Source organism: Sycon ciliatum, chromosome 5, assembly GCF_964019385.1.
Source record: "Sycon ciliatum chromosome 5, ocSycCili1.1, whole genome shotgun sequence".
NCBI classification, from domain to species: Eukaryota; Metazoa; Porifera; class Calcarea; order Leucosolenida; family Sycettidae; genus Sycon; species Sycon ciliatum.
This window is the reverse complement of record NC_088647.1, coordinates 4,608,794-4,632,107: the sequence shown is the minus strand read 5'-3', so window position 1 is coordinate 4,632,107 and position 23,314 is coordinate 4,608,794. Positions and strand designations below refer to the sequence as shown.

The 23,314-nt window shown below is 47.1% G+C and overlaps 1 protein-coding gene across 1 annotated transcript; it reads left to right on the top strand.

Moving 5' to 3' along the window:
- Window positions 1–113: 113 nt before the first annotated feature.
- On the top strand, window positions 114–22,660 carry LOC135817267 (cysteine desulfurase, mitochondrial-like). Its single transcript, XM_065330414.1, has 10 exons — window positions 114–350; window positions 5,683–5,753; window positions 7,991–8,191; window positions 11,643–11,696; window positions 12,093–12,191; window positions 13,134–13,520; window positions 14,443–14,548; window positions 15,295–15,460; window positions 20,856–20,945; window positions 21,576–22,660. Exons 1-10 carry the CDS (start codon window positions 260–262, stop codon window positions 21,637–21,639), a joined length of 1,329 nt encoding a protein of 442 aa, XP_065186486.1. The 5' UTR covers window positions 114–259; the 3' UTR covers window positions 21,640–22,660.
- The last annotated feature ends 654 nt before the right edge of the window (window positions 22,661–23,314 follow it).

Below are 23,314 nucleotides of genomic sequence, written 5' to 3'. Positions count from 1 at the left end.
CGTACATGCACAATCAATAATCATGATCAGTTCGAGTCGACTTTGTACTGTGTCAGGTAGTCAGTGTGTAGCAGGGAGTAGTAAAATACATTATTTTACTACTCCCTGGTGTGTAGTACAGTCGCGTTGCAACGTTGGTCAATCAAAACTTTCCGCTGAGAAAACAATTCTGATTATTGTTGAGGAGCATTCACCTATAATAAAGTCCTATTCTTCCCTGAACCAGAAGCTGTTGAAGTGAATTTAGTTGGATATTATCATGTGGCGTAGCCTTCGTCCCATGCAGCAATGCTGCCAAAGTCGGAAGCTCTGGACATCACCCCAGCGCTTTGCGCAGCAGCCACTGCTTGGTAAGGCTTGTAGCCCAGAATGTTTTATTCTGTATAAATGCAGTGCTTTTAGTAAATGACATCCGTCAGCGACGTGTAGTAAAGCACCTGATTTACCATTCAGCCCCAGTGGTACAACAATCAGGTGGCTAAACTAGCCCTGGGAGGACAGAAGTCTGATGTTATGTCTGCTATGGGCGAATCGTTTTTGTTCCAATCCAAATTAGCAATAGCAACCATCAAAAAGAAAGCATAAAGCAACAACACATGAAGATATGTATGGAAGAAACGCCCAATTCCCTACAAAGAAAAAGAAGGAAAAAAGAGAAAAAGGAGTGAGTGAAGTCTCACACACTGAAAAGTATGAAATATATAAACCACTAAAAAGCGATCAAAGAAACCCCACTGAAACATGGATAAAACATAGTCAGCACGTGTCCACAGCAAATCAAAGGGAAACATTCAACAAACAATAAATTAAGAACAACAAGAATGGATCTTGTTTGAATAGTGAAGTAATAAATAAAGTCAGTCCACGTGAAAAGAACATTGATGATCACAGTCAGGCCAAAAGATGAGCACGGGCCCGGCACTCCATGACGGAGCTATGAGCCTCACCACCAGCATGCACGATCAACATTATTTATCCTTTTGGCGTACTGGCGCTTATTCTGACGCTCAAGGTCAGCCAACTGGCTCTTTACTTGTGATCGCGACAACAAAGATGGTCTTGGGTGAGTCACTCGAACATCAAAAAAAGGCTTTTTGCTGCCACGGCCAAAAGCCACAAGCTCAGACATCCACACGAGCGCCATCGGTTGTGTTGCCTGACTCGGCCTCGATCTGCAATGGAGTTAGTGGGGGCTCAACCTCCTCGTAGCACACCACTTTCGCCAGCGTGTCAGCAAAGAAATCCCGCAACTGAGTATGGCGCTGAGTAGGTTAACCTCCGCTGGGGCACGTAACTGCATGATGGGTTGTCATATCACGGCCACAGACGCACAATGAAGGTACACTATCCAGAGCCAAACCATAGCGCAGGCACAAAGCATCACGAAAGTCATTCTTGTTGAATATACTGCTTGGGGTTAAAACCGTGTGCAGTGTACCCAGCCAGGTAGATACGCCACCATCGCCGGCAACCTCGACCAGAAGCCGCTACTGGTCTGGCAGAGAGGGCTTGGTACTGGCCAGAACTGATTGCTGCTGGGCACGACGCTCCATGCGTGCCACAGAAGTAAGAGTCCTACAGGATGCGATGACTGCAGAGGTAGGACCAGGGACGCGAGATAGCACAGACTGGACCATCGGCTCAGTCTACACACGGCACAGCTGATGCTCTGCCTCCGCTCACTGACCAGAAATGCCGACTGCCAAACCACCCAACTTCACGGGCAGGGACAACAATTTCCTAAGATAACCCTCAACAGGCAACGTGTGACCCGTCAAAGCGGGGAGAAGACTCTGGACAATAACAGCCTCCAGGGGCCCAAGCAATTGAGGGTCGGCCGCAATGACTCGCTGGAGGAAGGTCCACCTTGACTGAAGGGATGAAACGAACAGGTGATAAGCAGCCTGGGGGCTGCGTCATGGCAACTGTGGACAGGCGTTGAATGAGGCCAGCCCAATTCACCACACGCTCATGAACAATATTGTCACATAATTCTTGAGTACCGACGGCTCCTCCAAAATATCGCACACCGTCTGTACGAACTAGCAGCTCGTCATCCAACAGAATACTCTCATCACGGTCGACAGGATCCTGGTTCTTCTCCCTCAGTACATCGAGAACCGACCTCCCGTTGATCTCCTGGTCCAAAGGAAGAACGCACCCACCATCATTGTCTTCTAGATTATGGGTGGCTGTACCAATTCTTTCGCCACACACCATCTTAGCAAACTCAACTCCGTCCACCTCCGCCCGAGATTGAGTACGCTTGTGTGTGACTGAGGGGAAATGGGCTTGGATACACCGTGGTTCACCGAGCAAAGCCGTCGATTTGCCTGATTTCCAAAAGGTTAGGCGCTGGCGAAGGAACTCGTTGTTGTCAATGGCAGAAGATGTTCTAAATGGGCGCTGCAGAAGCGAATGGCCTGCAACGACAACAGCTGACCACGCAAATGGTCTGGCTTCAGATCCGTCGCTAAACAGACCGATTATTAGTATTATTATACGCTTGTTTGCGTTGACATCACCAAGCAAGCTTGGCTAGTCTTTGCATAAGCCAAATGAACAAAAGAAATGAGGAACGAGCGAGGCCGATGAGGTGAACACACGCGTGCACCTGCAGAACAGAATACAGAATAGATAGAACAGACCGATTAGCCGAGCCAATTCAGCCACGAAGTGGCCACCATCGTCGCCAAAAGGTACAACAAATATATTCCGTTTCCATTTGATCACCTCACCTACAGTACTAGTATAAAATCAATGCACCTGTACAGTACTAAACATTTCCCTTTTCAATCCCTCAAGCTTCCAAATTCTAAAGTTGAACAGGACTTCGTATACTTGACATGTATGAAGTCATAGACGAGTTCCTTGGGTCCATGTAGGACGGCGGGTTACTTGCTATTGGAGACTCACTGCATTGCTTGAAACTCCCATCTCTGAGTTCATACATTTACTGGTGTGATCCATAGGTATAGCAGTTGGAAACAACCTTCGGGAAGCTTTGCTTGGCACAGATGCAGCAACAGCCGGCATGGGTGGTGGATAGTGAGCGTTTGGCAGGTACACAATGTGCCTGATGGAATATCTGCATCTGGAGCCAGCCACATAGTAGTAAGGGAGTGGGAGTTGGGCGGGTGTGATAACTTGTACAGGACTTCAATTTGGTTTTCGCAACGAGCCTTCGTTCAAGCTACAGTTGTAGTCACCGACAAGTAGAATACGAGTTGGCCTTTGCGCTTCAAGAGAGAATACATGTACTGCAACGACGCCAACAAAGTTATTGATGTACAAGTACTTGATGCTTGTATGTTCACTGTGTGCATGCCGTGTGCATGCCGTGTGCGTTGCTTTACATACTGGCTTTTCCTCCATATCAGCCATGTGCACAAGGAAATTTTCTTTTCTCAGTTTCTCATCCGGATTCTTAGAACCGTGTGATTTTGCGCGAGACTCGTTAACGCGCCTAAGTGATACTACATGTAGTACATTTCTAATCATTCTCTACATGTGCAGTACATGTACATGTAACTCCGTCGTCATGAGTGTTTGTACCTGTGAGTAGACAATGTAAGACTTCATCTACTTCATCTATCAATTGAGCACTTTGTCTTCGCATCTGTCGAATGAGGTTCTACTGAAGCCCCCCGCGACACACACACACCTTACTGCTGACATATACGTCACCTGTAATTACTTCCTTCCGTTTCTTCGCCTCACATATTCACACCAAGATGTTAACTTCCTCAGCATGTTGATGCTGTCTTCATACATGTCATAGTTCCTATGCACATATGCACTGGATCTTTTTTTATGTGTGTCCAGGCCCGATAATTTGGTGGAATGTAAATTGATTTGCAGTAAAGAGATCGTTACTGGAGTTGGAGGAGTGAAGTTTTATATAAGTGGCACTTGTTCAATTATTCATAGGGTTGAAGGAGTTGAAAACGGGAAAAGATATCTTTAATTCAATTAAAACTCGGATGTTGAGCCATAAATAAATGTAGAAAGGAAAAGGACATAAGGATACGAGTTAAGAGTAACTCTCCATCACTGTAACTGGATACTATATACAGTCAGAAAGTGCAATAACTAGGCACAACACTGACAAGAGTACTGAGACATTCGACGTCCTGACACCTAGCTTCAACACATCTCTGTAGCGCTAACCGACAGCCTTCCAACTTGGAAGGTTCAAGGTTATGGAAAGACCAAAGAGGGGAAGGCAAGCGCAACGAAAACGAGCAAAAGCTACAGTCCCAACGGAACAAAGAATGTCGATTGTTACTGCACAATGTCATGCATGAGGAGTACTGTAGGAGTTTGGCTTTCGGCTTGTACAATTCGTTTTCGCAAAGCTTCCCCTTTCTTTACTTATCTTTGATATTTATGACCCACCCAAGTTGGGTGGTGTGCTGCTTTGCTGCTTCGAATTGTAGTTAGACCGCTTTGTCAAATATCGTACTGGTCTCGTCATCGTCCAGTAAAAATCGACATTCTTTGTTCCGTTGGGACTGTAGCTTTTGCTTGTTTTCGTTGCGCTTGCCTTCCCCTCTTTGGTCTTTCCAAAACCTTGAACCTTCCAAGTTGGAAGGCTGTCGGTTAGCGCTACGGAGATGTGTTGAAGCTAGGTGTCAGGACGTCGAATGTCTCAGTACTCTTGTCAGTTTTGTGCCTAGTTATTGCACTTTCTGACTGTATATAGTATCCAGTTACAGTGATGGAGAGTTACTCTTAAAGGGGAAGTTAAGGCGAAAATTAAAATTTCACCAGTTGTAGTCTTCGGGGTGCTGAGTCGAATGGTCTTGGTCCGAGAAAGCTGAGACGCTCCCTTCCTACTTGAATCCCAATCGAACTCGCGCACTTCCACCGAAACTGGGTGACTGCGCCCTACTAGATGGGGATTTGTATGCAAAATGTCACTAAAAACGCCATTTCGTTCTTATAAAAGCACGGATGACCGCGATTGGCCCATATGTTGTAGTCTTTTTGACGCTGAGTCGACTGGTTTTGGTCCGAAAAGGCTGCGATGCAGCGTTCCTCCTTTATTCCCAATCGAACATGGTTGAACAAGCGGTCACGTGCTCCTGCGTACACCAGTCACCTGGTCACCGTGCCTGCAGGGTACAACTTACTAGCCTGTTTGACCTTTTTTGGGTGCAGTCCTGTCACTCGAGTTGAACTCGAGTTGAACCTTGGTGTGAAAGTTGTCGCCTGCTGGCGTGGTGACCAGGTGATTTGGGCACCCAGGAGCACGTGACCACAACCATGTTCGATTGGGAATAAAGGAGGAACGCTGCATCGCAGCCTTTTCGGACCAAAACCAGTCGACTCAGCGTCCAAAAGACTACAACATATGGGCCAATCGCGGTCATCCGTGCTTTAATAAGAACGAAATGGCGCTTTTAGTGACATTTTGCATACAAATCCCCATCTAGTAGGGCGCAGTCACCCAGTTTCGGTGGAAGTGCGCGAGTTCGATTGGGATTCAAGTAGGAAGGGAGCGTCTCAGCTTTCTCGGACCAAGACCATTCGACTCAGCACCCCGAAGACTACAACTGGTGAAATTTTAATTTTTGCCTTAACTTCCCCTTTAACTCGTATCCTTATGTCCTTTTCCTTTCTACATTTATTCAATTAAACAATTTGAATTGTTTATTTTCTTGTGTTTGTGTCTTGTAGAACGCAGCACGCCTGGAGATGACGCTGAGCACCGGCCGCTGTACATGGACTTCCAGGCTACCACACCCCTGGTAAGACTGCCTTGCTCTCCACCGCGCCAGAACTGTATCACTATTCACTACTGTATAAGTACAAATTTTCGTTTGGAATTAACTTTCGCTATATTCGTTAGGGGGCACAAAATAACTAAAGTTTGTACCGAACTGAAGTTTTTTTTCTGAACGTTCGGGGTGACAGACCTCGACCAAAAACGAAATTTAGTACGTAACAAGCCTGCTGGTGGGGCGATCTAACGAAAGATTTCGTGAACGAAAATTTGTGCTTACCGTATTTTCTCTAATAAAAGCCCAGGTCTCCAATAATAGCCCAGTCTCCAATAATGACCCGGGGTGAGGGTGGTTTGAAATGATAAGAGCACAGTCTCTAATAGTAGCGCGGGTCACAATTGGAGTATGCAACAAGTATATTGACTGCATATAAAACAGCAGTACAACATGCCAAGAACATTATTTGTAAGGAGGTTTTCGGTCTACTGCTTCCTTCCTGGCGCCAATGATATTGTAAAACATATGTTTTGACAATATTCCTGAGTTTAGGGTTGAAAAATCAGTCTTGATATGGTCAGTTTATGCCTGTATAGACTGGAGTTGGCTTGATAGTTGACAATTGAAAAAATAAGAGCCCAGTCTCCAATAATAGCCCAGTCTCTAATAGTAGCACGGTGGAGCTGTCACTGAAAAAATAAGAACCCCGGGCTCTTATTAGAGAAAATACGGTATGCAGTATATGGTACTGTCGGGCGCCGAAGAACGAACAGACTAGAATTTTACCAAGCACAGCATGCCAATGTATACGCGGTGACTCAACTGTGCATAGACGGTAGTACATGCGAATAAGAACAGTCTAGGCTATGATGCCGACCCCCCCCCCCCCCCCCCCCCCCAGTTCTTTGGCGACCAACAGTACTGTACTGTCTCTGATGGTTTTCCAGTGGGCACTTGATAAAACAGTAGAGTTGAACATGTGTTTAGCCATCGCCGTAAGAAGTAAAATTCTACCCGTTGTATCACAGCATGAGACGTGTTATCTTGGACCAAAAAGCAATCTTCACAGTTCAGCACTTTTCACAGCATGATTTCTACACTATCGTCCTCAACACTGCTCAGGAGATCCAGGTTGGAGCTGGATGATACAACCACACAGTACTGATTTTTTCGAAATATCGAGTACTGTAGAACACCGATTATCCGGACGTCAACTATCCGGATGATCGATTATCCGGATAGCCGACGTGGATCGCCTGGTCAGGCTGGACAAAGAACATCAGCAGGTCTTTCGATCTGCAGAAGACGACGTGTGCGAGCCAGTGCATGGGCGCTGGACGACATGTGCAGCAAAAACAATTTTTGTATCTATATTCATGTGTCCATAATGTATGGTGATTTGGTTTACCGTAGCATACGTTTCACATGTACATCACCAGCACATTTGGCATGTTTCACGGTATTGTTATTGAGATACACTCTCAGACAGAACGATAATGAGAAGCATTGCAAAGAATGATGAAAAATGACGTGAATATGCATGTTTCAGATGCGAATCTACAAGTCATGTTGTCTTTTCCGAACATATTCCTTATCCGAACCCCCTGCACAACCCCTCCACCCCAAGTGGTGCGGATAATCGGCATGCTATTGTATCGAGAGAAAAAATGCTGTTGTCGGTATTCTGGAGTATTCATTGCATCATGAGTGTCAAGACTCCGCCTGTAATTGGCCGTACGCCCTGTGATGTGCCATGTCACACGGCATGTGACCAAGAAATAGCCTCTCCATAATTCCGTAATGTAAGCATACATACACATGTGTAGATGTTACGCAATAAGTGATGTACAGTCAACTTCGCTAATAACGACTGCGGATATAACGACAATTCGCGAATAACGACAGAATCTTCATGCCCAGAGCAAAGTCTCATCCAACTGTAACACATAATGAGACTTCCGAGTATAACAACACTTCGCGAATAAGGACACTTTTCTGATGCCCCGCCGAGTGTCGTTATAAGCGAAGTTGACTGTACGTAACGGTCCAGGTGAAGCAGGACATCATGGCAAGACCGGTTCATAAGTATGGCTGGTGCTTCCTTGGAAGTCTCAATGGGCACTGCTGAAACACAGCTGTTTCAGCCTTATATTTACTCTACATGTGTGTGCGTGTGTGTGTGTGTGTGTGTGTGTGTGTGTGTGTGTGTGTGTGTGTGTGAATTTGTGAATTTGTGATGTGTGACTTCACTCTTGTTGTCACAGGATCCACGTGTCCTGGATGCCATGCTTCCGTACAGTGTTTGCTACTACGGAAATCCTCACTCACGTACGCATGCCTTTGGCTGGGAGGCCGAGAAGGGCGTGGAGAAAGCAAGACAGCAAATCGCTGAGTTGATTGGCGCCGACTCAAAGGAGATTGTCATCACCAGCGGGGCTACGGAGTCAAACAATCTTGCCATCAAGGTAGGTGTGCGTGTGTGTGTGTGTGTGTGTGTGTTTGTGTTAACCATGGTGAATGGTGGATGCGGACCTTACTGCTCGCTTGGCACAGGTGTCCCGGCTGTTCGACATTCTCAGGTCTCCCATATTTCTGTGCGCACGTCTCTCGGTCCACACCAAGCGGCTGGTGTATCGTGCTATCGTCCCTTCTGCTCTCCTCTACGGTATTGAGACATGGCCCATCAAGGCGGGTCGTATTCCCCGGCTCAACATCTTTTTACCGTCAGTGTATTTGCACAATCCAGACAGATATGCAGTGAGAACGTGGTGGGAGGGATCAAGGTCTGACCTCAGAGTTCATGCTCATGGTGTGGAATAGCAGCAGTGCGAAATCGGGCAGCCCGCGCCTTGTTGGACAACACATTCCAGAGCCTACATTAAGGTCCTAGCAATGCGAGACCACCCCTACCCAGCTCTGTGTGGGTTGGTGGTGGCCGTAGGCCTATAGTGCACTGGAGCTGAGTAGGAGCGATAGTGGTTGGCAGCAGCAGCACTTTCAGTGTAGGGCTAGCATGGGAGTAGCGGCAGCACCAACCCAGGAAGATTCCAGCTTCTGGGTGAACATCTCCCGGACACGGTAGGTACCAAGCTTCACTTGCAGATTGCTGGCAAGGGTGCACGGCGAGCACCCGTACAGCCCTCGAGCTGCCCGAGCCGCATTACTTGGAGACGGTCCAGGTGCTTATCCGCCTACGATGCTGATAAGACACTGGAGCCATACTGGAACTTATGATCGAGCATGGCCACAGGCTTGAAATATTGGGTCCGGCTTTGCATACTGAGACAGCGATGTCTCCTCCACAGAACATCACTCAGCATCATTTTTCTCGTTTTCACAATTTTTTAAATTGAGTTCGAGCACACAGCACTCGATGCAACATTTAGAATGCTGTCAGTTCCGCCTGATTCTGTGGGTCGGCCATCTTACTGAGTGCAGCTGTCTTCTTCTGATCCGGGTGCAGTCCTGCGTCGGAGACATGATGGCCCAGGAAATCCAAAGCTGTCACACCGAACACAGACTTGCCATCATGGACAGTGACATGATAAGCCTTCAGTGCTGCCTTGGCTGCTGCTAGGCGCTCATCGTGCTCTTGCTGAGTGCCGCCAAAAACTAGGATGTCGTCCAGATAGATGACGATCCCTTGACAACCGGCGAGAATCTGTTCCATCTTTCTCTAAAGGCTGTTACACCAGTGGCTAAATAACTCCACGTCTCCAGCCACAACTAACTGTAGGGTTTCCGTGAGCCTGTTGAGATTGTCTTCATCCCGTCACGTGCGAGCATAGGTCCTCTTTCATGTGTATCGTGCCACAATGGCTCAGGGACGATTCTCAACTCGGGCCGGTTCCGCTGCTCGAAGATTTGGTGGTAAGAATTGCTACGCCATCTGTGGCCACATGGGAACTGGGTAAGTCGTCGTCCTTCTCCGTAAATCCTGACCATCACGCCAACCACAACCACTGTAACCTAAAAAAACTATGACACCACGGTCTCAAACTCGCCCCAGCAGAAAGACACAAACGACAACTCGCAAAGATGGAGAAAGAGAGAAGGGGGGGGGGGGGGGGGGGGTAGCGAGAGACCAGTGCAGGTACGCTGTCGTCTCCTGAGGCGGTGGGCCAAGAAGTGAAGTGAAACAAAGGAAGATAGCACGCATCGCATACAAAAGCACCAAAACCATTGGTCCGTAAGGGTTGGTTCACATATCGCCGGTACGCGCCGGGAGTCAACGGGAGCAAGCCTCTTGCAACCTCTCCCGGCGCATTAGGATTATGTGAACCCGTGCAGTCGTAACAAAATCATACGGTAAAATATCGCAAGGGACCGCCGGCAAAGCTGGACAGTGCCCAACTCTTGCGATTTGCCCCGGCACCGATCCCGTACGATTTGACCAAAAGTGGTTTGTGAACCGTTTGCGCCGGTGATCGCCGGCTGCCGGAAGCCAGACTTTGTCAAAATTTCAAACCAAGGCTCGTCCTAAAGTTTCCTAAATTGAAGCTAGAGACGAGGTTTGTTCGCCATTCTTGTAATCGCTTCAAGGTGGCAAATAAGTCAGCATACCAACCCGTCATTTTCGGATGATCTGCTTGACTGTTGTGCAACTTATGAGACAAATACAATTGAAACAAATAAAAAAAACGATGGATACATTGGCAAGTTCTTGTGACTTCATCAATGTTTGCATGCATAATTTCAACACCATTGCTTACTAGACTGCAATAAAATGTGTAGAAGTGGTTTCCTGATCTCCAGTAAAAGGTAGCAACCAGTGGCCATCACCGAAAGACCTTGAACTACTGAAGAAACAAAGAATTCAAGCTTCAATTGGCAAACCTGTCGTAGCATTTGGACACATTCTGTACTACTTTGTAGTAGATTTGGTACTCGAACCGTATGCCCAACGGTTCGGGAGCTGGCTCACCGCCGATGTCTTGCGGTGCCGATTTTGCTTATGTGAACCAACCCTAACATACTTGGCAGCTAGCTGTCAGCTGTCGGTGCTGGTAGCTTCAAAAATATTCGAAAATCTGCTCACAATAGTCTAGATCAACGCTCTGCGCACTCTCAAGGGCAGTGCACAGTAAAAACTCGGCAACGAAGGATGTCTTTGCACCAACGCTTTAGCCTGAATTCAGCACGCACATCCAACAAACGAAATAGTGTTCCTCTAAGTACTCTCTACGTGCTGGCTATAGTCGCATTTACTTGGATGCTCAGTGCATCACCACTTTCGATTTTTCGATTTGGCCGATGGACAATAAGTGGGATCAGTCCAAGTCCACCCAGAGTTTGGGGATTTGAGAGGTGTCAGCCGTTGGGCGGTTCAATAGCCAACTGAGTCATCTGTCCAAGACTCCTTTTGAATCTCTCTCCCCTCTCCTGGGGAGACCCACGTGACCAGTTTTGGTAGTGAGCAAGTACAAGTGTGTGTGTGTGCCCCCGTGTGTGTGTGTGTGTGTCTGTGTGTCTGTGTGTCTGTGTGTGTGTGTGTCAGTGTGTGTCAGTGTGATGTATCCTATTTAGCCCTTGTGTAGGTCATGATTTCCCAACTTACGTTCTGCATTGAATAACAGTAACTGTTACACGCCAAACTATTGATTCATATTGAACGCAGCTGTTCTCTAAAGACATGTAGAAGAGCAGACACACATCAACGGGAGAACTCATGAAATGGACTCGATCAGCGACTCTACTTACTTTTATTGTTAAGTAACAATGTTGTGATAGTGTGGTATTGGCAACACTCCATAGGTTTGTTGAATTTAACTCTAGCGTCATTTTCCTACTTGTAGCTTTCAAAAAATTCTTCTATGGGTGTAGTCTTCATCAGTGCATGTTCGACAGCTGCTATGTTCTTGTAAAAAGCAACAGGGATGTAACATTCTATTTTGGTTATTGTTTTTTTTACCCCAGGGTGTAGCTCATTTCTACGGTATGAAGAAGAAACATGTCATCACTTGCCAGACAGTAAGTAGTAGTTTCTCCACGTGTGCGTGCTCTACTAGCAATAGCTGCCCTGGTCCCTACTGTGTGCATACACTACTGTAGTACTAGCTGCCCTGCCCCTGGCCCCCACTGTGTGCTGCCTGCTGCAGCGGCTGTGGCAGTGTCTGGTTGGTGTGTTGCAATAGTTCTCACTTCATCGTCTTAGACTAAGCCCCGTTTCTATGTGGGAGGTGCACAATCGCATCAGAATCCGTTCACCCTGTAAATAAGCAGTCATGCACCATCATAATATCTCCACTCATGAGCTCTGAAGGAGTGAAACAGCTGTCTGGAGGGTCCGCAATAACCCAATCTCCTCTGTGCACGTGTCTGTCTTACATTCTGTCTGTCTGTACTCCAATGACTGTGTATCTCCAGGAGCACAAGTGTGTGCTGGATTCGTGCCGCTTTCTTGAGGCGGAAGGTTTCAAGATCACCTACCTGCCTGTGCAGACAAATGGACTCATTGATCTAAAGGTACTCACTTCGAAGTAGTTGTATTTGCGTTTGCACTGTATATAGCGTGGCTGTACTGTTGTCCACGTATGGTTTACTGTTGGCGGAACGTACTCTTTTCGCCTTGGCAGGCAGTCCAGTCCTATTTAGCTCGTAGCTACACTGATGAGGCCTCTTCATTAGGCCTCCGCGGAATATGCCGGCATAATTTCGGGAATTATCGGTGTGATTTTTAAAACGGGAATTATTGGCAATTTTTGTGGAATAATCTGTAAAATTTGAGCAATGCCCGCCTTTTTTCAATTTTTTCCATTTTAACACCCTGATTTGTACCAAAAAGCTTGTGATCCTGAATGAGTTGATCGCCCGGTATTTCAAAAGAGAAAGAAAAAAAAGTTTCCAGCCGAGTTTCACGCGAACCGTGATTTTTTTGCTCGTACAAGTGGCAAAAAAACCCGTTAAGCGGTACTGTATCTGCAAAAAAGGGAAGAAAAAAAGCATTATTGTGAGAATTATTGGTGGAATTACGGGAATTATCGGACGTAATTTTGAGCAATGCTCAAAGGAATTATCGGTAAAAATACGAGCATATTCCGAGACAGTTAGCTGCCTGCAGCATTGAGTTGGTGGGCGTGTGTTGCTCATGCCATTTAGCATGTACGCTGGACCCACTTAGCTGGGAGCATGTACAGTTTTTGCCCCGCATCAGCAACGGTGTTGGTATATTCGGTACTGTGTCACTTGGCACGTTGGGTTATACGTGCATCTACAAGTGCTCTGTATGAACGGAATAACCCATGCTGTAAAACCATGATGTATAGATATTGCAGTAAAATATGTACAGAACCCCTTGTCCAGATGGCGCTGACAATGGCAAATCTGCAAATGCAGTGTATTATATTCCTTTCTCCCTGGGGTTGTCTCTGAAGATGACTTGTAACGCCTGTTCCTGTGTCTGCGCAGGCTTTGGAGGAGGCAATCACCGATGACACACTGCTGGTATCCATCATGAGTGTGAACAACGAGATCGGCGTCATGCAGCCGATCGACCAGATCGGAGACTTGTGCCGCTCGCGCAAGGTCTTTTTCCACACTGACGCGGCGCAGGCCGTGGGCAAGGTGCCGATGGACGTCAATCGCAGCAAGATTGACATGTTGTCCATCAGTGGGCACAAGGTCTACGGGCCGAAAGGCATCGGCGCTCTCTACGTACGCCGTCGGCCAAGAGTGCGTCTCGAGGCATTGATCAGCGGTGGAGGTCAGGAGCGTGGCATGCGCAGTGGAACACTGCCTGCTCCGCTTGTTGTTGGTCTGGGCGAGGCTTGCGATATTGCTAATCGTGACATGGCTGTAAGTGATGATGATGTGTGTGTTCGTCCAGCATACTTCATTCTGGAATTACCAGCGTAGGAGTGTAGTGTGTGTGTGTAGGCGTGTGTGTGTGTGTGTAGGCATGCGTGTGTTTGTGTGTAGGCATGTGTGTGTATGTGTGTGTATGTGTGTGTGTGTGTGCGTGCGTGTGTCTGTGTCTGTGTCTGTGTGCACTTTCATGTGAATGTACATGTGTGTCCGTATTGGACATGCCTGCTAGTCATAATTTGCCCTTATGGGTAAAATAGCGATGGGCGCCGCATATGCTGAGGATCCTGGGCAGTGCACTCCAGTATGGCGTTGCTTTCCCCATGGGGCCAATTTAGTGGGTGATCCTCTATTGTACTAGTCCCATCCTGCCCAAGCCACCATTACATCTCTTCCTCCAGATTCCCAATAGGGACTGGCCATAATACTCGTGCACTCAATTGTGAATATCTTGGGGAACACTGTATCACGTGGCCATGGGACATTTTCCCATTTTGCTTAGCACATCAAGCTCGACAAAAATGGAGCCCATTCCTATCTTTGTCCACTTTACTTTCTCTAAAGGTCCATGTTTGAGAAGTGCCGATTTCCATGTCCTGCTTGGGAGTCTGGCCCAAGGGATATGTGAATGTGGTAAATGAGGGTTGGGGCCCTTCTGGATTATCACTTTACCCTAACAGCTATGGCGCTGCATCTGACACTAGGCATACGGGGTTGTGGTGTTTTGGGCTCTGTGAACTGAGAATACTACTTCGAAGTATTCTCTTCTTTGCCCCGGTTATGATACATGCATTGATTTACTTTCCCATCCTGTATTGCTATCATTGCCTTAGTGAAATGATGGACCGTCTGGCGCCTACAATGGAAGCTGTGTGTGCGTGTGTGTGTGTGTGTTTTCCCTTGCCCTTTGCAGTACGACCGAAAGCACGTGGATAAAATGTCGCAGCTATTGATCGACGGCCTGGAATCACAGCTGACACACATCATCCGCAATGGTGACCCCGCCAGCACCTATCCTGGTTAGTGGCAGTCTACAGACCTTATTTTGTAGTCATGTAACCTACACATCCACCCATACATGGAAGATATGCTTGGGGAGCATCCACATTTTGCTTTAAAACTGATCTCATGCTCAGATGAAATGTGCAGGAAGTTCCACATGAACCTCTGGTGTACACTCCCCTCTTTGCAATCGACAGTGGACGTTCTCTCTAATTTTGTGAAGGAGTCGCTTGAGGTGCAAAGTACATGCCCAGATTTGGAAGGTGAAAATACACACCTCACTGTCGCTTGAACCCTACAGATTTCTGTACACAGCCCCAATGCCATGATGATATTATAGTCCAGTACCTCTGCGAGTCCATGGATGTTGCATACGCGTGCTGTAGTACATGTAATCTGGGGGCAGGGGTGGGGTATAGACTCCTGCATCATAATGTAGTACTTTGGAGAGGGGGGGGGGGGGGGGGGGTATTGACTCCTGCATCATGCTGTAGTACTTTGGGGGGGGGGGGGGGGGTATAGACTCTTGGTATCATACTTTAGCACTGGGGGAGGGGATTTAATAGATGCTCTAGTACTCCGGAGAGAGGGCGTATAAACCATAAAGAGCCCAATTAGTTGTTGGGGTTTCCTTATGTGCATTGCTATCATTTCTCACTCTTTTCTGTACTTGTCTTTGTCCACTTTCTCTCCTAGATAGGCAGGTGGTGCTAATTCATGCGGTGTTTTGTGTTGCGTGTGTGTTGCCCTCTTTTTGTGTTAGGCTGCGTCAACTATTCGTTTGCGTTTGTGGAGGGTGAAAGTCTCCTGATGGGCTTGAAGGACGTGGCCCTGTCGTCGGGTAGTGCCTGCACATCAGCCTCGTTGGAGCCATCCTACGTGCTGCGGGCCATCGGTGCCGAGGACGATCTTGCACACTCGTCGATTCGGTGAGTGGCGCTCAGCTTGGCTGCATGTTTCGTGTCCAAGTGCGAGTGTATACTACTTGAAGCAGGGTTCTTAGCATAACATAAACACAACATTTCGGGGGATTTCCCGGGTCATATCAAGGGTTTTCAGTTCACAGACGTCATACAGTCGCCAGACACCATATATCCGTAGCCGCACGCAGAAGTTCACTGGTTCAGAATGTCAATAATCGAAGCTGTGATCACCAACACTATAGTCTGTTTCAAAAAGATTTACAATCAGGTTTGGGTCTTAAAAAGTATGAAGATAAGGGAAATTTGGACAACAAAGTACATAGAATGGCTTGTTAGGACACGGCAAATTGTTCTGTGAAGGTTTCGGAACAATTGGACCAACCGTTAAGGAGTTAGAATTTCGGCCAGGTTTCCGGCCTTTTCCCATGGTTTACAATTTGCCCAGGAAGCCAGTATCGATTTTTTATCAAAACCCACGATTTATCCTTTCCTTTTTGGCCTTGTGGTTATGAATGCTGTCTGCTGACCATGAAGTTGTGAGTTCAAATCCCAACCTATCCTCAAGTCAAACTTTTTTTCATTGTTTTGGTGATCAAGCTGGTACAAGACAAAGAAGATGGCTGCACCAAACGACTTGTTGTTGGAGCTCGCGCTTCCTGCCGAACTGACTGACACTTGACTGGCTCACGCCATGTGAACACACCCACAACACTGCAATGGTGTGAGTGAATTATAATGGAAGTCATCGCGCTGTAGCTTTTTTAGATTTATTTTAGTATTTCAAGATCGCCAATTTATTTGAATTTAGCAGTCAACGCTGTCTTCTATCAGCGTTCACAAGCGTCTGCTTTTCTCAAAATGTCGTCGAAGTCACACGGATAGCTTTGCCAAGTCATGGCCTTGGGAATGAGTCCGTGTCGATGTCGTTTTCGTCACACGGTGAGTAAATTGCATCGTAGCTCAAAGAAACTATTTTGGTCACAAAACGAATTGGGACCCATGCCGCTCGTCAACATTTACAACACTTTCGTTTCGACATGTCCTCTCTGACTCCATTATCGATACGAGGAAGAACTCGTTTGTTGTAAACCAGACGTACATGACTGTATCAACGGGAGTGAGTTGTCATTTTTCCTGCTTTCGCGCGGAATATTTCTTCGAGTTCACAGTGAGTTTTTCCAGGCAGCGCTCGAGTGCTCATACGGTAAGACGCCAAACTCTGCGGGCGATCGCCAGGATTGCAAATCTTTTTGAAACGGACTGTAGTGCAGCCACCATCACAAATAATGCTGCGTTATGTAGTGGACATAAGAAGATCGCGTAATTCACGGAAAGAAATAATACATCAGTGCTAAAATAAGAAAAAGAAATAATAACACCCGAAAGCGCTAAAAGACGAAATGAGGAGAAATGTAAAATTATAAACTGCACAGCGTTAAATTGCACCTATAAAATCGTAATTTTAAATTTAAGGAAACCGAAGCAAGAAGCCAAGAAATCATAACAAACAAAACAAAATTGAAAAAGAGAGGACCATGGCATAGGTTTACAAGCTATCCGTTTTGTCCAACACTAACGATTATAAGCAGGATAATGGTGAGTCGAAATGTGCAACAATTGGCACAAAACTGACTGTTGTGATAGTGACATTTAACGACCTGATGCTTACCGTAGTAACGCACATATAGGGCGCATGTGCCTGTATGCGGATATAAGCATGTGCCTGTATGCGGATATAAGCGCACTCTCACTTATAAGCGCATGCTCTTATAGGCGAAGCACTACCAATATTCTCACTTTGACACAATCACAGATAAAAGCCTGTAAACAGCATACAGAAACTATGAAACTGACACTACAAGACCTAGTCAAACACAAAGACTCTGGAAAACGAACTCTGATCGCGCATGTGCGCTTAGGTGAAAAACATTTCATTTTTGAAAATTGGATTCGTAGCAAAAATTCACTTATAAGCGCATGTGCTTACATGTGCGTTATTACGGTAGCTGCATCACGTCTGCAATGCGCAAACCAACAGCCTTCCAACTTGGAAGGTTCTAAGTTATGAAATAATCTTTCTTTAAGGTTAATTTTAATCCTTGGCTCTCCATCCGAGTTAAAACGAAACAAACCAATAATTTGTTTAATGAAATGTGGAAGCGCCATGGTGAAGACAGAAGACACACTCAGGCAAGCTTTACTGCATTCTGCTTCTCCTGCAATACCTGTGCGAGGTCACCCAGCTCAGCCTCTTTCGACTTCGCTGTACAGCGCAGGCTGTTGGACTTAACAATCCAAGCCAAGTCGCTGGATGACTCAGCACGCTCTGGGAACTTGTCAGCAGAGGAAAACAGCTCTGTAACTTCTGCACGGAGTTGCTTCTGCTTCTTCTTCACATCGTCGATCTCCTGCAGTAAAGCCTTCCGCTTGTTGGCCTGACCCGCGGCTTGTGCCTTCCACTTCTCCTCTTCGAGATGGGCTCGGTATTGCTGGTGAGCTGCTGTAGCAGACCGTATCAAAGCTGGAGAGATGTCGACACTCCCCAAGCCGCCAACAGAAGAAACATGGTCACAGACCAACCGCTGGGAAACAACAGACCGTTCGGACATGTTGTCGTCTTCTACTTGGCGGTTCACGGAAAAGTTGTCTGAGTCATCAGGCTACAATGCCATCAGGCGAACTTTCGTAATCCCTTCCAGGGCAGCAGGCTTCATGAAGTGTTGCATGAGCGGCCGGATGAGGGAAAACAGATCATCCGCCATGAATGGTAGCAGAGGCCGGTCATCGTGGTAGAGCGTCAGGAATGGCGAAACCGGCTGGCAAACAGATGCGAAGATAGCTATCTTGACCGGCGTCAAAGGGTCTCCCGAAAACGTCTTGATAGTGTCATACGAAGTGACGGTGGGCTTCGTAACAGTCTTGGCCTCAGCAGCTGCAACATACAGCTTGACGTTGTTAAACAGGTACAGCGCTCTCTGTCTGCCACCGGGCCATTCTCCACCCAGCGGTGAGCACAGAATCTGAGAGGGAAGTTCTTCGATTTTGTCGCCGTCTCATAGAGTCATAGTCCTCTCTCTTCGCTGGGCTCTCGTGGAAGAGGTAGTACATAGCAGACAACAGCTTGTTCGGCTCCCAGCCAGACTTCAGCGCACCCGGCTGGAATGCACCTTGAACATTGTGGAGACCATAGCTCCCGATGTCAAGAGCTTGTCGGCCAACGGTTGACTTCAAGTGCTCTTGGAGCAGCCGAAGAGTCTTCCAGTTAACGTTCGGTCCATCCATTGAGACCTGAGACAGCTTGCGGAGCTCCAGCTTCCTGGATATGTCGAGCAACGACTCCAGAACAACCTCCGCACTTGCATGGCCCAGAAATGAGGAGTCGTAGTAGCACGAACAAACTTGACCGTCATCCCACGTCCGGACATGCACATGGAGCTGCTTGCTACTGGTTTTCTGGTTAAAACTTTCATCAAACATCAATACAAATGATGCCCTTTGGCGAATCCTAGTGTTCAGGGCATCTTTGAAGAAGGGAGCCAGGCCAATGTTCGTGAGGTAGGCGTATTTACGCTCAGACACACCAAACTGTTGCGCAATTACGCTATCGGGAAACATTCTCCTGAAGAGATCGCCGATCCCAGACGAAGAGTTGTTGCTGAAATTTTTTTGTCACAGATTTCAGCGTGCACAAAACTTCGGCAGTAGACGACTCAGCACGTCTAGAGAAAGCTGCAATGCTTGTAGTTGTGCCAACGCTGGCAGCTGGGGACGGTAACTCCATCGCTGGCACTCGTCGATGCAGCAGCAGGGCGAACGAATGCGTCTAGATTCGCTCTATTGCTACACAGCTCCACGGAACGAGAATGCTCTGCGCCTCTCGCATGTGATTTCAAGCTGCCTTCACCCATGCTTGACACGTCGAACGACGGACAACAAACTTTCCATCTCGCTAAGTTCTTATTCTCAGGTACGCGAGCTAGCCAGTCATTGTACGGGTCCAAAGACAACCAGCGATCGTTGAAAACACACATGCCCTTCGGCATGGCGAACAACAAGTACAACTCTATCAAACTTCATCGGCGCTCCGAAAAAAAACTGAACACGCTTTGTCCTTTTGAGGGCAAAGCAAACAAACGGAAAAGCAGTTGCAGTGGCGGATTTCATTTTCGCTACAGTTAGGAACCGCCATTGTCGCAACTGTAACCAAAACTGCAACAGTCGACAGTCGAGCATACGTCGAGTACTACAAGATCTACTCAAATGCTCAAATGCAAAATACTAGTACCGTAAGACCTACACGCGTGTCGCGAGCAGCCCTTGAGGCCCTCGACTCACATTACCAGGTGACCAGACCGGTGCACTCGTAGATCTACGCGTACCTACCTGTCCCTGGACAGTCGCTGAGTAGTAGATCTACGTAGATCTACCTGGTCACGGCACTGGAAAACAAATTTCAGGGGAATCAAGGGAAATGTTTTTATAAAATACAAAATTTGAGGGGGGTTCTGGGAGTTCCCGGGGGAAGATAAATTTCAGGGTTTTCAAGGGTTTTCAAGGGTGCTGCAAACCCTGTTAAAGTAATAGATGTAGTTGTGCACAATATGACATCTCGTGCTCTGACATGCTGTTGTATGTTGTGGGAACTTCATTGATGGTAAAAGTGGGCTCATCTGCTTCATCTAGATTCTGCTGGCTTGACTTTTGGCATGCGAGAGATGTCGCTTTTGTTGGACGAATGCAGCAAACAAAATCATACCCACAGCAGTATGCAGTCGGAGTTTTATTTGTTTAAAAGCAACTGACCCAAACTCCTGATCCGCGAGATTCAATGTTCTCCACTGAGTATCGACTGGCATTACCCTCATGCATGAACCAAAAAAGAAAAAGAAAAAAAACACAGCATATTTACACGTACAATTACCAGCAACAAAAGCACATAGACATGTAGTGGAAGTTGATAACAGTTCTCCCTGAATCAACTCAACCTTGTCGACTCAGTTGCCCCCCCCCCCCCTCCCCGCAAAAAAAGAACTTTGTGTTTTCGCGATGTTTTGTGACATACGGCCCAATAATATACGGCGACATTCATCAGAAGCTAACTTGTGTGACTTGATCTGATACCTGGACAGCCATTGAAGGAAAATCCGCATTATCCGTGTTGGTCCTGAAGAGGTTTGACTCTACACGTAGCATGCATTGTGTGACCATACATGCCACGCCATCAAAAGTTCAGAATTGTTCCGTTCTTTTCTTGCGAGAAGCTTGTTTACTGTCTAGTCTGTCTCTTCACCTGGCATGAACAGGCTGACTGCAAATAGCTACAATTGTGGAAATGTTCTTATCTGACCAGTTTCCTGTAATGTTGTCCTTCTTCATGTCTGGTATTTGTTGTTTCTGTCAGGTTTGGTATTGGTCGTTTCACCACTGAAGAGGAAGTCAAGTATACTGTCGATCTGACTGTGAAAAATGTACTCAAGCTGCGGGAAATGAGGTAGGGCTTCGGGAGCACCGTGTTGCGAACAAGAGTACCGTATTTTCCGGAGTATAGTGCGCACTTTAGATGTGCTATTTTAGGCCCTAAATCGCAGGTGCGCACTATACTCCGAATATGAAATGCATGTACTTCAATGAAGATTGAAGTGCGCACCCCCAATGAAGATTGAAGTGCGCACCCCCAATGAAGATTGGGGGTGCGCGTTATACAAAGGTGCGCACTATACTCCGAAAAATAAGGTACGTATTTTGTATAAGAGTCTCCGGTGGCGAAAACTCGCATCACGTGGTGCAAAGCCGCTACAATCTCAGTGCTGGAGCTGTCACCAAAAAATCTTTCCCTCGTGTTTGATTTGGCTCCTGATGACGATGGTGTACTTCGTGTACTTCCACGATGATTGGAAGTGGGTGAAAACTGGACTTAAAGGTGCCCTAAATAGTCTAGAAGAACAGTGTGACGTTGCGCCGCACTTGAGCTCCACTCGTATATTCGTTGTCAAAACGAAGTCAAGCCGGTGTGCTGTACTGGCTGGGCGAGCTGTTCCGATGTACGATGCACGTATTCCTTGTGAACTCGGACAGCAGAGCTGCGCTGATATGTGCGTTCTGTTTCTTTTCTCCTGTACAGTCCGCTGTGGGAGATGGTTCAGGAAGGTGTTGACTTGAAGACCATCCAGTGGTCGCAGCATTGAGCGGGCAGCAGTCGTCAGTGCATTGCTGTTGCCATGCAGCCTGTGGTAGCAGTGATGTCATAACATCCACAGTACTGCTGGCCGTACCACCATCAGCTCCAGCATTCTGATCGGAACTAGCCACCATCCAAATGTCTGGCGATTGATGGTTGCCGAATCCTGGACACAAGGCTTGATTATCATTAATTGCCTATGCTGGTCATGAGGCAGACTGTGGTATTGACTGCAACATACCATCGCAGGTTTGACTTTCACTGCTGCTCGTTCTGTGTGACTAATACACCTGCCGCCGTTAAGGCTATTATGTGCCTGCATTGTGCTGGACCCAGTGCTTAGCTGCAAGGCACTATCCATTCTGCAGTGTGTAGTAGTAGCAGCCAGGTCTCACTGCACAAATTGCTTACCATGAGCTCATGCACGGCAATCAAATGTTGACCCAACGCACACCCAAAATAGGCATGCGAGTGCAAAAAGCACCTCCAACTACTGGTAGTACTCCCGAGAATGGTTCTATTAATCTGTTCTGTGTGCCTGGCCCTGCCCGGTGCACATAAAGCGTTTCCCCACCTTTCTTGTGATAGTGTGTTGATGACAATCTTTCCGCCGTGCACTCGCATACCATGAAACACACTACTCCAACAAAACTTCATCACATGCAATTTATGCATTACCTCATTCACGACATATTATCATTATTATGCCACGCTAAAATACTTTTCGACGCTATCATTCTTTCCTTACGCATGTATCTTTCTTTGAGTGTCACTGTCTGAAGTTCTATGCATGGGAGAAGTGTACATGTATCTCCATCTCACAGCGGCATTTGTTGATGGTTTTGTATGTGTTTGAGTTCAGCTTCTGGGAAAATTCGGTATCATGCAGTTCTTCGCCCAAGTTATCCCTTTGTGGCACGTGAGTCACACGTTACGTGCGTGGAGTTATAGTGTGTTTGCAGCGCTGAAGGCAGGCAGAGTAAGTTTAATGCGGCAGGCGTTGTTGATTATAATTCTGGTGTGCTTTCCTCTGGCGGAGATGGGCTGTGTGTGCGTGTGAGGAGGAGGGCCAACGTAAATCACTAATCCATGCCCCCCCCCCTGAGCTGGGCCCAAGTACATGTAGGTGCATGACTACAAAGAGTCATCGACTATTTCGAAGTACTGCTACTGCAATGGTACACTGTAGGTCTACTTTAGTGTCTGACAGTCACCCCATGCTTTGTGAATCCTGTAGGCTGTAGTGACTTTCCTCCGTCATGCTGTTGCTTGCTCTTGCATGATTTCCAATGGGCAATGAGAAGTGCTACTAGTACTAGAAGGATGAAGTCCCAAACCATCCCCTCCTTTTCTTTTATATACCCGCGCCGCCTCATGGTTTATGCTCCCTGCATGCCGGCAGAAGGGTCCCGCCTGGCATGTCATGACTCAGCTGATCTGTGCACGTCAGGTGATCATTATTTTTGCCTATGATAGGCCTTTAGTATGGCCTAGTCTTGCACACTAGCCTTGCACTGCAGCCTTGCACTGTCAGCTGTTCTGACCCACGTGGCTTTGGCATGTTTCGGACAGGGAAGTGATTCATCAAAAATAGGGCTTGAAAGTGATGACGTCAAAAACGGCCTGGGAGTAGTAAATTGACATCAGATTTCTATTTTGGATCCACTAAGGTGTGACTTTGC